General features: G+C 34.7%; 1 protein-coding gene across 3 annotated transcripts in view; it reads right to left on the reverse strand.

The window, feature by feature from the left end:
* The window catches only part of LOC127833981 (glutathione synthetase-like), a 44,569-nt gene that overhangs the window by 13,447 nt on the left and 15,312 nt on the right, over positions 1-15,810 (reverse strand). For all 3 annotated transcript variants that reach the window (XM_052359508.1, XM_052359509.1, XM_052359507.1), the window contains exons 2-8: positions 8,949-9,193; positions 8,426-8,609; positions 7,526-7,601; positions 6,875-7,023; positions 4,989-5,031; positions 2,588-2,661; positions 717-884 (exon numbers count right to left, since the gene is read on the reverse strand). In XM_052359508.1, the coding sequence (XP_052215468.1) occupies positions 717-884; positions 2,588-2,661; positions 4,989-5,031; positions 6,875-7,023; positions 7,526-7,601; positions 8,426-8,609; positions 8,949-9,030 (776 nt within the window). In that variant the 5' untranslated portion in view covers positions 9,031-9,193. The remainder of the gene's footprint in view (positions 1-716; positions 885-2,587; positions 2,662-4,988; positions 5,032-6,874; positions 7,024-7,525; positions 7,602-8,425; positions 8,610-8,948; positions 9,194-15,810) is intronic.

Here is a 15,810-nt window from a genome sequence, read left to right on the forward strand (position 1 = left end):
CGTGTACAAACAATAACTTCCTTTCACAGTGAAACAAAAAAATAATCTATAATTTTTACGGTAATTCTTTCATAGTTTTAACATGGTAAATTACTGCTTACCAGTTTTAAATCATTTATATTTAGCTATAAACCACATGAAAGCATTAAAATCAATACCACAACGCCTTAATATGAGCACTGTGGGAAAACAGGGCTTAGAGTATGTGCAATAAGTGCTGTCCAACTTAGCCTGTGCAGTCTGTACAAGCTAATTAGGGATGACACATTCCGCAAAAACATGATTTTTCTTTAGAAGAGACCTTCTTTTAAATATAAAGTGCAAAGTGTTGACTCTGATTAGCCTGTACATACTGCACAGGCTAATCTGGGACAACACTTCACGCACATGCAATTAGCCAAATTTTCCCAGAACAAAGCTCATATCATCAACAAAACTAGAGCTATGTTTGTGAAACACAATGCCCCCTACTGCGCCACTTTGAAGCATATATTTGACCTTTAACCTTGAAGGATGACCTTGACCTTTCACCACTCAAAATGTGCAGCTCCATGAGATACACATGCATGCCAAATATCAAGTTGCTACCGGTATCTTCAATATTGCAAAAGCTATGACCAAGGTTAAAGTTTTGGGACAGAATGACAGACAGACAGGCCAAAAACAATATACCCCCGATCATTCGATCCAAGGGCATAAAAAAAATGTATACTAACACAAGAAGCTGTTTCCTATCACCAAGAGTGGTGTCTCCTGCTGTGAGTTGCTGGAATGTTCTGAATATGACACGCACTGCAGGATTATATTCAAAGATATGCCTCTCCAACCAGCGCTGATCTGGTGTGTTCGGCTCTGGGACACCCACCACAAATAAGATGACCGCTCTGAGAACGATATAACAATAACAGTGCAAGTAAGTCTAATAACAATAACACTATAAATTGGTATAACAATAACAGTGCAAGTAAGTCTAATAACAATGACACTATAAATTGGTATAACAATAACAAAGCAAGTAAGTCTAATAACAATGACACTATAAATTGGTATAACAATAACAGTGCAAGTAAGTCTAATAACAATGACACTATAAATTGGTATAACAATAACAAAGCAAGTAAGTCGAACAATAATAACACAATAAATTGGTATAACAATAACAGTGCAAGTACTGGTAAGTCAAATATCAACAAGAGTTCCGCAGTCGGAGACATATGCCCCCCAAACAGGGCTTTAAACTTGTGACCCCAATTTCAAAAGGGGTCATCTACTGTCCAAGGCCAATGCAAATGTGAAGTATCAAGCCAATCGGTGAATCAGTTGACAAGTTATTGATCGGAAACAATTTTCACATTTATTGTGACAGTGACCTTGACCTTTAACCTAGTGACGCCAATTTCAATAGGGGTCATCTAATGTCAAAGGCCAATGCAAATGGGAAATATCAAGCCAATTGGTGGATTCGTTGAAGAGTTATTGATTGGAAACGAACTGGTCTACCGACAGACTGACTGACAGACCAACCGACATTCAGCAAAACAATATAACCCCTCTTCTTCAAAGGGGGGGGCATAAGTTAAAATGGGGCATACTTTAAATTGGCATAACAATAACAGTGCAAGTAAGTCTAATAACAATGACACTATAAATAATAACAATTACAGTGCAAGTAATTTGCATAACAATGACACTATAAATTGGTATAACAATAACAAAGCAAGTAAGTCGAATAAAAATGACACTATAACTTGATATAACCAGAACAGTGCAAGTAGGTGCAATAACAATGACACTTTTTGGTATAACAATAAAAGTGCACGTAGGTGCAATAACAATAACACTATAATTGATATAACTATCACAGTGCAAGGAAGTCGAATAACAATGACACTATCAATTTGTATAACAATAACAGTGCAAGTAGGTGCAATAACAATGAAACTATCCATTTGTATAACAATAACAGTGCAAGTAGGTGCAATAACAATGACACTATAAATTTGTATAACAATAAAAGTGCACATAGGTTCAATAACAATGACACTATCCATTTGTATAACAATAAAAGTGCATGTAGGTGCAATAACAATGAAACAATAAATTTGTATAACAATAAAAGTGCACGTAGGTGCAATAACAATGAAACTATAATTGAGCCTTGTTCTGAGAAAACTGAGGATTAATTTATTTGAGAACGTGTCACCCCATAAAAACCTTTTCATTCTGCACAGGCTAATCAAGGACCACACTTTCCACTTTTATTATATTTTCTTTTTAAAGAAATCTCTTCTTAATTAAAATCCAGTTAAGGCAGAAAGTATCGTCCCCAATTAGCACTTAACGCACATGCAATAAGACAGTTACCACAGGAGGCTAACATTCTTCGCAGTCTTTGGTTCAGGAACTTATGCAAAAACCAAATTCTTTGTTTCAATGTAAATAACATAATTATGATGCTCACTAAAAAAAATTATGACATATTTATATTTTAAATAAAAATGCATTTTTAAGACAACAATTAAAGTAAATATACACAAAACGTAATGTAATGTGCAGAAAGAATGTTGCAAATTAACGCTAAACTTACGATGGATTTCCATACTGTTCCCAGGCAAGCACGAGACCCTTGGCGAATCCTTTAGTAGGTCTGTTTTCAGGTAACTTAAAAACAACAACAAATATCTGATTAAAACAAGAATTATGCAATAACAATATTTCACTAACACAATGAACAATGACTGAGCTTCATTCAGTTAAAACTGGGCTAAATGCATGAATGTAAGCGTTGTTTCAGATTAGCCTGTGAGTAAGCAACTGGATTTTCTTTCAAAAAAGACTTCTTTAAAAAAATGCCTTACAAGTAGAAAGTGTTGTCCCTGATTAGCCTGTGGAGACTGCACATGCTAATCTGTATTTGACACTTCAAACATGAAAAAAGGCCCATTTTCCCTGAAAGCGGCTAAAATTAAAAGTAGAATGGCTCTGTCAGACCTTTTAACAAGAGGGCCTGAAAGGTCCAAAGTCGCTCACCTGAAATAACAAGATATTATTAGGACTAATCTTCTGACCAAGTTTCATGAAGTTCGGAAAATAAATGTGGCCTCTAGAGTGTTAAGGAAAAATGCCCCGCCCCCTGTCAGCCATGTTTTTCAACCAACCGGCATCATTTTTGAACTCGCCCAAGATAATATCTGGATGAATTTTCTGACCAAGTTTCATGAAGATCAGACAGTAAATGTGGCCTCTAGAGTGTTAACAAGATTTTACTATAGCCATATAAGGAAAAATGCCCTGCCCATTGGAAGCCATGTTTTTCAAGCAAACACAATTATTTTCAAACTCATCCAAGATATCATTGAGACCAATCTTCTGACCAAATTTCATGAAGATTGGACAATAAATGTGGCCTCTACAGTGTAAACAAGGTTTAACTATAGCCATATAAGGAAAAATGCCACGCCCCCTGGTGGCCATGTTTTTAAAGCAATCAAAACCATTTTGGAACTCATCCAAAAAATCATTGGGACAAATCTTCTGACCAAGTTTCATGATGATCGGGAAATAAATGTGACCTCTAGAGTGTAAACAAGGTTTTACTATAGCTTATTAGGTAAAATGCCCCGCCCGTGGTGGCCATGTTTTTCAACCAACCGGCATCATTTTAAACTTGTCCAAGATATTATTGGGATGAATCTTCTGATCGAGTTTCATGAAGATCGGACTATAAATGTGGCCTCTACAGTGTTATCAAGATTTTACTATAGCCATATATAGCCATATAAGGAAAAATGCCCCGCCCCTTGGCAGCCATGTTTTTCAAGCAGACGTTACCATTTTCGAAATCATCCAAGATATGAATAAGAAAAATCTTCTGACCAAATTTCATGAAGATTGGACAATAAATGTGGCCTCTAGAGTGTTAACAAGATAGTACTATAGCGATATAAGGAAAAATGCCCTGCCCCCTGGCGGCCATGTTTTTCAACCAACTGGAATCATTTTCGAACTCGTCCAAGATATGATTAGGATGAATCTTCTGACCAAGTTTAATGAAGATCAAACAATAAATGTGGCCTCTAAAGTGTTAACAAGATTTTACTACAGCCATATGAGGAAAAATGCCCCGCCCCTTGGCAGCCATGTTTTTCAAGCAAACGTAACCATTTTCTAACTCATCCAAGACATCATTGAGACCAATCTTCTGACCAAATTTCATGAAGATTGGACAATAAATGTGCCCTCTAGAGAGTTAACAAGGCAAATGTTGACGCGGCACAATGCACAACGGACAACGGACGACAGACAAAAGGCGATCACAAAAGCTCACCATGAGCATGTTGTGCTCAGGTGAGCTAATATAAAACTAATGTTTTTCCACTATAAATTGCAAGATACAGGTTAGAAATTCTGTATTTCAAATTGTGAAATCCGTTTCTGTACTAAACAGCTGTGAAAGAGGACTTCTTTTATGTGTCATGTTTGATTGTAAATATCCATAACATTGAGAGCACATTAGGGAAAAACCTGTTCTATTTTGAGACAAGCACAATGCAAGTGCGGCATATAAGGCATGGAAATCAGTTTATAACATGTGATTAGCTTTTTTATGCGTGTAAATGCACAGATTTCAGTGATCATTCTTAAAAGAAATTGTATAGATATATATACCTTACTATCCTCCATGTATCATCAAAAGACAAACACAAATTAATCAAATTAAAGAATCTACATTCACAAACAGTCATCCTCTCCGTTGTGTAATGGATATGGTGTCCACTTGGCAACCGGGAGGTCACAGACTCGATCCCCACAGTGGGAGTTTTTCTTTAGATTTCCCCCATAGACACCCAAGTACGGGATCTAACCCCAGAAAACAGACTCGAGAGCATTGCAAATAAGCCTTAGGCTGTATTGGGCTATAATAAATAAATCTAAGAATCTACATTCACTAATAGTCATCCTCTGGTGAGAAAAACAGAACAAAATACCTTGTCGAGGTCCAACGGAAAGCCTGATAGTTTTAGACTGTACCTGAAAACAGCACAAAGAGTCAACAACAGTTGCTTGTTTCATGACAGTAGCTCATTTTGTTTTCCTGTTACTAAGTGGAATCCATGCTGGTATTTTAAGAAATAGTGACCATTACCTCCTGTATGCCACATTCAACCATTGTGAGATTTGAAAAAAAGGTATCTACATGTTTTAGGATTAGTATTTATTAAGTTTAATTAATATAGCTCAATTTCTTCTTCAGTTATTTAACATAATTAAAATTTCTATAAATAATGTGACCTTAATACATCCCCCGCCCACCCCATGAAATCTCAAGATTTGTATAAATAAATGCATTTGGGTATGAAGTTTGCTTACAATAACTCAATGTGTTATTGAGAAATTCATCCACATTTACATTGCTGTGTTTTAGAAATTATCACATTGACCTTATCCTGCCGATCACATTAATACTTTACAACATAGATATGAGTTTAACCATTTACCATTTAGATATGTGTTTAGCCCTTTACCACTTACATACGTATTGAACCCTTAACCACTTAGATACGTATTTAACCCTTTACAACATAGACATGTATTTAACCCCTTACCACTCATATATGTATTTAACCCTTTACGGCTTAGATACGTATTTAACCCTCTACCACTTAGATATTTGTTTACCCTTTACCACTTAGATATGTATTTAACCCTTTACCACTTAGATACGTATTTAACCCTTTACCACTTAGATACGTATTTAACCCTTTACAACATACATGAAGACATGTGTTAAACCCTTTACCTCATAGATACGTATTTAACCCTTTACCACTTATGTACATATTTAACCCTTAACCACTTAGATATGTATTAAACCCTTAACCACTTAGATACGTATTTAACCCTTTACAACATAGACATGTATTTAACCCCTTACCTCTTAGATACGTATTTAAACCTTAACAACATAGATATGTATTAAACCTTTTACCACTTAGATACGTATTGAACCCTTTACCACTTAGATACGTATTTAACCTTTTACAACATAGACATGTATTTAAACCCTTGCCACTTAGATACGTATTTAAACCTTTACAACACAGATACATATTTAACCCTTTACCACTTAGATACGTATTTAACCCTTTACCACTTAGATACATATTTAACCCTTTACAACAAAGATACGTATTTAAACCGTTACCACTTAGATACCTTTTTAACCCTTTACCACTTAGATACGTATTTAACCCTTTACAACATACATACATATTTAACCCTTTACCACTTAGATACGTATTTAACCCTTTACCACTTGGATACGTATTTTACCCTTTTACCACTTAGATACATATTTATCCCTTACCACTTAAGATATGTATTTAACTCTTTATCACTAAGATATGTATTTAACCCTTTACCACTTAGATACATATTTAACCCTTTACCACTTAGATACATATTTAACCCTTTACCACTTAGATACGTATTTTTACGCATTTGTAGTCCCTTAGATATTTATATTTAATTTAAGACCTTTCTTACTAGATTCAAATTTTTAAGGCTTCATCTCCAAACCTACGATTCTAATGAGCAGCAACAGCATAAAACCTGAATCTGGTTTTATGCTGTTTGCACATAGCCATTTTCACTTTGCTTCTAAGTGGAAAAGGGTTAACAGAGGTGCTGTTATAAGGATTTTAAATATGAAGTTTCATTAAAATATCAAAGTTTGAACATCTTTGACTTATTTTTTTGTGTGCAAAATTTGAAAGAGTAAGTGGGCTCATAATAAGAACAAATTTAAAACTTTAGTTACCAAACTTGACCTTTGATGACATTTCTATATACAAAATGAAACCATTTCATGTACCTGTGAACATCTGTAACTGCTCCCCCCACCCCTCCAGCCCCCGAGGAAAACGTGTTGAACTCCACCTGGCGTATATCTTGACTGCCCTTCTTCCAATCTCGACTTGCCTCCATCATGAAATCGTTACGGCTTATAAATATCGTGATGGCCTGAGAAATAAAATTTGTTGAACTCGACCTCGTGACAATCTTGACCACCCTTCATTCTTTCTCCACTTGCCTCCATCATGAAATTGTTATGGCTCTGAGAAATAACTGAGTGACATATGCAACTTTAAGCTTGATCTTTTGTGTGAGGGGGAGGGGGAGAATGGTAAGAATTTTTTTTTAATTTAGAAGTATGACGGATAGTTGATGCTTACTATTCTCCTTTATCAGAAACACTCATTACACCACAAGTGTGCATACTCATTGCACAAACTTGTGTCAGTAACTGAAAAACGTCACACTTAATGAAAGGTAGGGGGGAGAGTCTGACCCCTAAACATTATTTTCATCATCAATCCCCACAGAAGTTCTGTAGCCCAACTGCAGGCAAGATATTTTTTACAGACAGGGCCCATTGCTATTCAAACTGGACAAGGTGTTCCAAATACTAGATAAAGGTGGAATGGAGCCAAAATGTTAAAACTATAAGAAACGACCAACATACCTGTGTGACTCCTTCATTTCTGACAGTCTCGTAAATGTTCCAAAATTCTCGAGTAAACTCGTCAACGGGAAGTACACTGGAAATTAGGAGATAGAATGTGTATCACAATCAATCAGTTCTAAAAATAAACATCATATCTTGTTAATATTATAATGGCTTTTCTATGATGTTCATTGTGCGCAATACATTGAAACGGACTTAGACCCTAGCCCTGCCGTTATCAACGTTTTTTTCCTTCTTTATAAAGTACCCGTAAAAGGTTCTTTTCCAATTTAGGAAAAACTACAAAATTCCCAGTTGCCATCTTAAAAATTCTCAAACGAGAGGAAAATATGTCAATTTTGTTCTAAAAAAGCATTATCTGCAAGTAAAAAAAATAACATGAGAACAGAAACTGAATATTTCAACACAGTATGCATATAAATGAATATTTGAATTGATTTATGCAATTTTAATAAGCAATTAATAAAGACCCATATTTCACAATCTGAAGATTTCACAATGCAAATTTTCCCGATTTCACGAATTTTCGCGACAATTATTCCCAATTGGTATGGTATAGGTTCTTTTCCAAATTGGGAAAAAAAAATCGCTTGTTATTATGTGGAGAGTTGACACAATAAAGTAAAACACTAATGAGAAGCCCTCTGGTAAAACTGGGCTTAATGCATAGTCTTGTCCCAGATTAGCCTGCGCAGTTTGCATAGGCTGATCAGGGATGACACTTCATCTAGACTAGATTTTTGTTTAAACGAAAACTCCATTAAATGAAAGTTTTGTCCCTCATTAGCCTGTGCGGACTTCACAGGCTAATCTCGGACTACACTTAACACATGTGCATTAAACCCCATTTTCCCAGAGCAAGGCTAAAAAATCATACTGCAGGAAAACTATCCTTACTCTTTGAGGCACATGTGAAGAAACTCGTGATCGTTTGCCACGTCGAACATCAGCCTCTGGAAGTGGGTGTGAAGAGAACGGGCCTTGGTGAGGACGGCCTTCGGCAGAAAACTGGGGAACAGTGTGAACGGCATCGGCTCACAGCTCTCTGGACCACCACTGGTTGTGATCTTCTTCTGAACGCCTGCATGGCACAGATAATACTTTTTTTAACATCTACCCTATGGGTAGACAGGGTATCTAATCGTAAATGTTCAAGGGCATCTTTTTTGGAATTTTCTATACATTTTTCCAAATGTCAAAAATATGGTTTTTTCAACATTATCAAGGAACCTCAAAGCCATGCTTTTATGTAGAACATAAAATCATGTTTTTAACTTTGGAATTTTTATGAAATGTAAAATCTTAAGGATTTTTTTTCCTTTTTGTTGAAAATCAATTATCTCGTAAAACATTTAACACCTATTGAAGCACATAGAGACAAGTACACTGAAAACATAATATTTAGTATAGAATACCATACCGTAAAGCAGAGCCATACCGGAGGACCTCTGTACCAGTTCCGGTATTCCCTCCTCCGGTATCCATTCACTGGGGTGACTCATGCTGTCCACTTTGGGGACACCACTTTCAGGTAATTTGTTTCCACTAACCACTTTGCGGTTATCTCTTTCGGGTACCCCACTTATTGGTTTCTGCTTTTTCGGCTTTCCGGTTCACCACTTTCCATTAATCTTTTCCCTCTACTGTTTTATAGTTACGGCTCTCCTGTAACAGATTTCACATTATCACGGTCCAGTTTTATGGAGTTGTTTCCGTTTTTAATCTGCCAATTATGATAAAGTCTTATTTCAATTGGTTGATTTAACTCTCAAGAATGAGAGTAAATTACTCATACATGTACCAGATTTTTTATCAATGCCATCAGGACATTATTAAACATGCTGGCAAAGCACCAAAGTCACCAAGAGTGTTTACAAGGCTTTTCTATAGCCAGACAGGGTTTACAAATAACTGGCTAAAAAAAGGTTTTTGCCACTTTTTCGCGACACAAAAACCTAAACAAGTCAGTTAATCCGGCATAAAGGAAAAACTACCCGGCCCCTAGCTTGCCTGCCTTGTTTTTTTTTTACTTACCACAACCATTTTACAATTCAGTTAACCAATCATAAGATGAAATATTTAGCAAGTTTTATGATGATTAGGCAAAAAATGGGACTCCTAGAGTGTTCAAAAGGTAAAGCTGTACAATGAAAACTGCCCCGCCACCCCTGGTGGCCATGTTTTTCAACAGACCAAAAGCATTTTTAAACTTGGCTGAGATGTCATAAAAACATTTCTGAGTAAGTTATGTAATGATTAAGTAAAAAACATGTGATCTTTAGAATGTTCACACGGTTTCAATGTGGCAATACATGTATAAGGAAAACGTCCTAGTCCGCTGGTGGCCATGTTTTTCAAGAACCTGGACCACTTTCAAACTGAATTGAGATATCATCAGAACAAATGTTTTGCACAAAGTTCATGATGATTGGGAAATATTGTGATTTCTGTTGCGTTAAGAAGCTCTTTTTTTAATTTGAACGAATGACCTAGTTTTTGACCCCACATGACACAGTTTTGATCTCAGTAGAGATATCACTGGGGCAAATGTTCTAACCAAGTACCTTCAAGATTGAGCAATTAGCCTGGCCCCTATAGAGCGGTAAATGATGACCACGGACGATGCACGACAAACTTTCAACAAAAATCGAAGCGATCACAAAAGCTCAAAATAAGTACCTTATGCTCAGGTGAGCTAACAAATATCAGCCTAGATGAGCTAACAAATATCAGCATAGGTTTTCTACTTAAGCCCCTTAAACAAGTACAATTAATATGTAAATGTTAATTTTATCTAAAATCTTTCTTAAGTGTGGCTGATTGATAAAAATGAAAACTACATGTAACTTGGCTATCTGAGTTTACATGTACTCATTTTAGTTGTTGTAACTGATAACTTGATAGATAAAGAACAGTTGTTTAACCCTTTGCATGCTGGGAAATTTCTCGTCTGCTAAAATGTTGTCTGCTGAATTTCTAAAATTAGCATTTTTTTCGATTTTTTTCTAAGAATACTATCAGAAGAGCAAACAGTTTGGATCCTGATGAGACACCACGTTCTGTGGCGTCTCATCTGGATCCAAACTGTTTGCAAAGGCCTTCAAACTTCGGTTCCAGCACTGAAAGGGTTAAGCAATTGTAATGAAAAATTGTCAAAAATAATACCTGTACTGTCTGAATTACTGTCTTTTAAAAAATTGAAATTGCTTATTGGTGTGTTAGGGATTTTTAGTATCATGCCTGACATCTTATTTCATATTCTTAGTTAGTGTATTATGCAGTTTAACTTTGAACCTAGGTAGTTCTGGGAAAACTTTGCCTTATGCATGACTGTGTGTAAAGTGATGTCCCAAATTAGCCTAAGCAGTCTGCACAGGCTTATCAGGAACGACACTTTTTGCTTTAATGGAATTTTTTGTTAATAAAAGTCTCTTTTAAACAAAAATCCAGTCAGGCAATTGTAATTCCTGATTGATCTGTGCGGACTGCATAGGCTAATCTAGGACGGCACTTTACGTACATGAATCAAGCTCAGTTTTCCCAGAAAGCACCTCATATTATTTTGATAATCATATAATAGGCTTAAAATGGACATTATTTTGTTGTTTTTCTCAAACATAATGGTTCAGATAATGTTAATGCATATATTTGTGATAGTCTATCAATATTCTGGTAGTATGCATTTTTATGACTTATCATACTGACTATGTTGGGATCACATTACAGCAGTTACTAACTGTTTTCATGCAAACATCACTTTCATTAATTGAGAAAATCATAATAATTCGTTAATCTAAAATGTATCAAAGTACAAAGTGTTAATGATTGTTATAAGTACATATAATAATATTATTGTGACTTTTGTGTTTTCATTTATAATATTTTTTTGCAAATTTTTAAGAATATTCAAACATAGAATTATCATGATTAAAAATGGCATTCTCTGTAGAAATGACAATCAAATTAAAAAAAAACACCCCATTTTCTTACCTTACCTTATTTTCTTACCTTATGTGATGTTGTTAGATCCGTAGCAAAAGTTTTGAAATTAATAAAATTGTACGAGATATAACTTTAAGAAAACACATTTAATGCTCCATTTTATGTATATTCATTGCATTTTCCAGATGCTTAAGGTAGATTGATAAAATGTCACATTAAGTGTTCAGTGTGGTGCAACGAGGTATAACAAACCTTAAGTAATTATATTTTAAATGTGTTTATGATATTTGATTACATCAGTGTGTGTGTATTGAAGAAAATGCTAATTTTAGAAATTCAGCAGACAACATTTTAGCAGACAACAAATTTCCCAGCGTGCAAAGGATTAAATGTTGGTGTGGTCTTGTATTGTTGTGGAACCCAGAGTACCAGGGGGAAACCCCACCCGTCCATCAACCATACTCACATGCTTTCAGGAATGGTCAATGAACCTGGGTCGCCAAGGTGAGAAGCGCATGTACCAACCAGTTTTAGCCGGACAACAGACAAATTGATATTTGATTGCACCAATTTGTGATTTTGTAGAAACAAAATAAGTTTTGTCCTCTGACTCCGCGTTCCATCTCTATTACAACGCATCAGCGATTTTTTTGCCCAATGTGGAATAGTATCGGTACCGGTATCAGCTCAATTGGGAAAAATATGCGCAAAAAAAACTGAAATTGGGAAAATTCATGTTGTGAAGTCTTCATATTGGTAAATTGGCGTATTTGATATTTTGCTCCCAAATACTTTAAAATCGATAACTAAAAGTTGTCAAGGTTTCAATTTTATTTTATCCTTTCCGGTGGTTTATAGAGAAATTTCAGTGAAATAAAACTGGTATTCCACTGTTTTAAACAGTGAAAAATAACAGTGAAAAATATTGATATTTGTCACTGTTTAACTGTGAAATGACGTCATTTTTTCAACAAAATGACGTCATAAATCCAGTAAAAGAATACAGTTTAACTCATTTACAATGTAAATAAACGGTGAAAAAAGCTTAAAAAAAATAAAATTGTTCGATTCGATGGAATATCGATTTTATTTCACTCAAGATCTAGGCGTAAGCATTCTTGAGTTATCATCCGGAAACCATTTTACTGTTTAGAGTCACTGTGACCTTGACCTTTGACCTAGTGACCTGAAAATCAATAGGGGTCATGTGCCAGTCATGATCAATCTATGTATGAAGTTTCATGATCCTAGGCTTAAGCCTTCTTGAGTTATCATCCGGAAACCATCTGGTGGACGGACCGACCGACATGAGCAAAACAATATACCCCCTCTTCTTCAAAGGCGGGCATAAAATCTCCAATAGCTGTTCTGCTTACTCACACCAGGTAGTGACTACGTAAATTTAACATGTTACACTGTAGTTTTCATCAAAGTTACATTTGAAGCTCAGCTTTTAGTCAATGATGGTTACATAACAAGAAACAAGAAATAATACAATAAATATCAAGCATTAGTATTGATTTTTCTTTGTATTATATTTTACAGCCTGTGCCTTAATTTTCTTATTGAGTTTATTGAAAAAGTTAGCTTTTTTTGGAAATATTTGCCAGATTTTTGGGGACAAAAATTACTTTTTGCCATTGGGAAACAAATTTTGCAATTTGGACACAGCCTGTAAGACTCTAGGCTGTAATTTGGGGGGAAAAAAACACTGATACAAAATATCTTGAATTTGTATTAGTTCTAAATATCATAGGTTATAGTATTATAGAATACTTGATGCATTACTTTTGTTAGTTTAACACCGTTAAAATTAGAAATGAGAAGTTTAAGTCGTGTAAAGTAAAAAAAAACATAACTTCCCAATGCAACAACAATAAGAAATGGGTAGTAAAAGTTTTGTATTTTAAAAAAGTCCTTCAAATCCAAGTAACGTTGTTGAGGTCCAGAAAGTTTCTTCACTTTTGCACTTATGTTAACTTCATGTTTTTGGGGCATAATATACACCTTGGACTTAGTCCTCAACAGTTTGAACAGGTAGATGGGAGGCGTGTACAATTTATATTATACATCACAATTTTTTTGCCCAGTTTCATGGCGACACTCAGTTGCAGGTTAATGTTTGATATTTTAACTTCAATCAATGCTTACAAGTTCATTGCAGATTTTTACCAAACGCATACCAGCGACATTTCACATCCTTTGTAGATGCAGCTGAGATATTTAAAATTACTAAAATCATCTGTGATGCAATGACTCATTGCGGCGATTGCCCCGGGGGAAAATTAACATTTCCATTAGTGTCTTTGGCAAACACAATTAGACAGACAAACGCCGCCAGTTCTTTTTACCATAAACGAATTTATTAACGCAAAGCGTTATAACAGTCTACGTTGTAAAGTACGTAGGCTAAATGTAACTAAATTATTAATGAATAGGTGCGTAGAAAAATTGTTGCTGCGGCGCAAACTAAAAATAAAAATATTTAAATTTCATTTCAAGATTTTTAGGTGTGGCAAATCCGACGGCCATTTAATAGGAGGTTTTGGGGATTCCGATAATGACGTCACGTTTGCGCATGCTCTAATTTTGGCCGTCAAAACTGCGGCCATTCTGCTATTGTTTGCATTTGATGAACCGCATTGTAATACGGTTACAATCATATTCGCGACCCTTTTAATGAACAAAAAATACTCAGAAATTGAAAATTCTTTCAGATTAAATTGAATCCAATGAACGAACACAAATTAGGACGAAAACAAACAACAAATTGATTGATTTTATGTAATCAACATATAGAAACTGATTTGAACCTATTTGTCTGTAAAAACTTACCTTGTTACAGAATAACTAAATCCTCTTGATAAATGTAAATGTTTTTATTTATTTAATTGTTCACACCAATTTTGACACTCTGTTTCAGCATTTTTAACCCAGTGTTTAATTGCCCCTTTGTTTATCACAAACCGATTATCTCGATATGATCGGATACTGTCCAGACAATGACTAAAAAAAACAGTGTGTCATAAACCCAGGGACCTATGCTTGTATGGCTCTGTATGGGGTCTCTGCATAAACCACATGTGTCTGGTCATTAAACACAATTTATGATACCTCCATGTCATCTCTTGGCATATTAAGTCTAACCTAACAGTTGCTTAAATAAAATATTTGAACATATTTTAAAAAAATAGACATTTGTTCGAAATGGATTAACAGCTAGGAACTATTAAGTATATATAAATTAACCAGTTTAAACATAACAATAAAGTGTTTAATAACTATACATTTAAAATATTGTACAAGTTTACTGCTACACAATTAACGTATTTAACGGGTACCTGCAAATGTAAAATTTGCTATAATGTGTAAAGATCGTGCGTTACTGCAGTGTTCGAAACATCATCATGAAAACAAGCAATCGCGTTTGGTTATCATAGGGATATAAAATACTTGGCGTAAAATAAATTAAATGTGTAGTTTTATGGTATCATAAAATGCTAGATTTGTATCGCTCAGTATCACTACAGAAGAGTTTTCAATATACATGTACATGCAAAGACATTTCAATTTGCAAAATATGCAGGTGTTTTTTTCGATTTGAATGCTTAAATTTATTAATATTTTCATTCAATGCAAACGAAACGAAAATTCATTCAATGTAAAATAAAATTAAAACTACAATTCAAGATTGAAATGTATTGAACTATTTCAGGGCTTTGTTTTATAACCGATTCAATGCACCCACCCTTAGCACTAAATTTGAATCGCTGATGAAAAATAACACTATCGCATCCACACCACTTAAAGTAATATTCAAATTATTATATGTTTTATTATTTTTGAAATATCATTTATTAAAGTCTTACTTAAAGAATACGGGTATTGATAGTTTTGTTTTGTGAAATTGTAATTATTAAGTCTTCCGACGACCTTTACTCTGATACAATGTAATTGGCCGCGATCGAGAAGTTGACGGCCAATCTATTTTTAGTAACGGAAAACCCCTTTTGTGACGTCACACAAAAACCTCCTATTGATTTGTTGTGGCCAAATAAATGTATTGATATCAACAAGCATTGTAGTATATTATCATGCAATCACATTTAGATAAAATATGTAATATTTTCACCTGAAAATACATGCTTTATTTTAATCATTTTTATTTTTACTTTCTTTTATGTATTGTCAATAAACTGGGTTACTCCTCTACACCCCTCCCCCCTCCACGTCAGTAATATTTTGTTCAAACATATTTGTAAAACAACATAGTCTGGTGCATTTTGGCTCTTAAAAAATACATTGACTGCCATGTATTGAATGTAAATTGTTGTTTTTTT

The sequence above is a fragment of the Dreissena polymorpha genome, chromosome 6 (assembly GCF_020536995.1).
Source record: "Dreissena polymorpha isolate Duluth1 chromosome 6, UMN_Dpol_1.0, whole genome shotgun sequence".
NCBI classification, from domain to species: Eukaryota; Metazoa; Mollusca; class Bivalvia; order Myida; family Dreissenidae; genus Dreissena; species Dreissena polymorpha.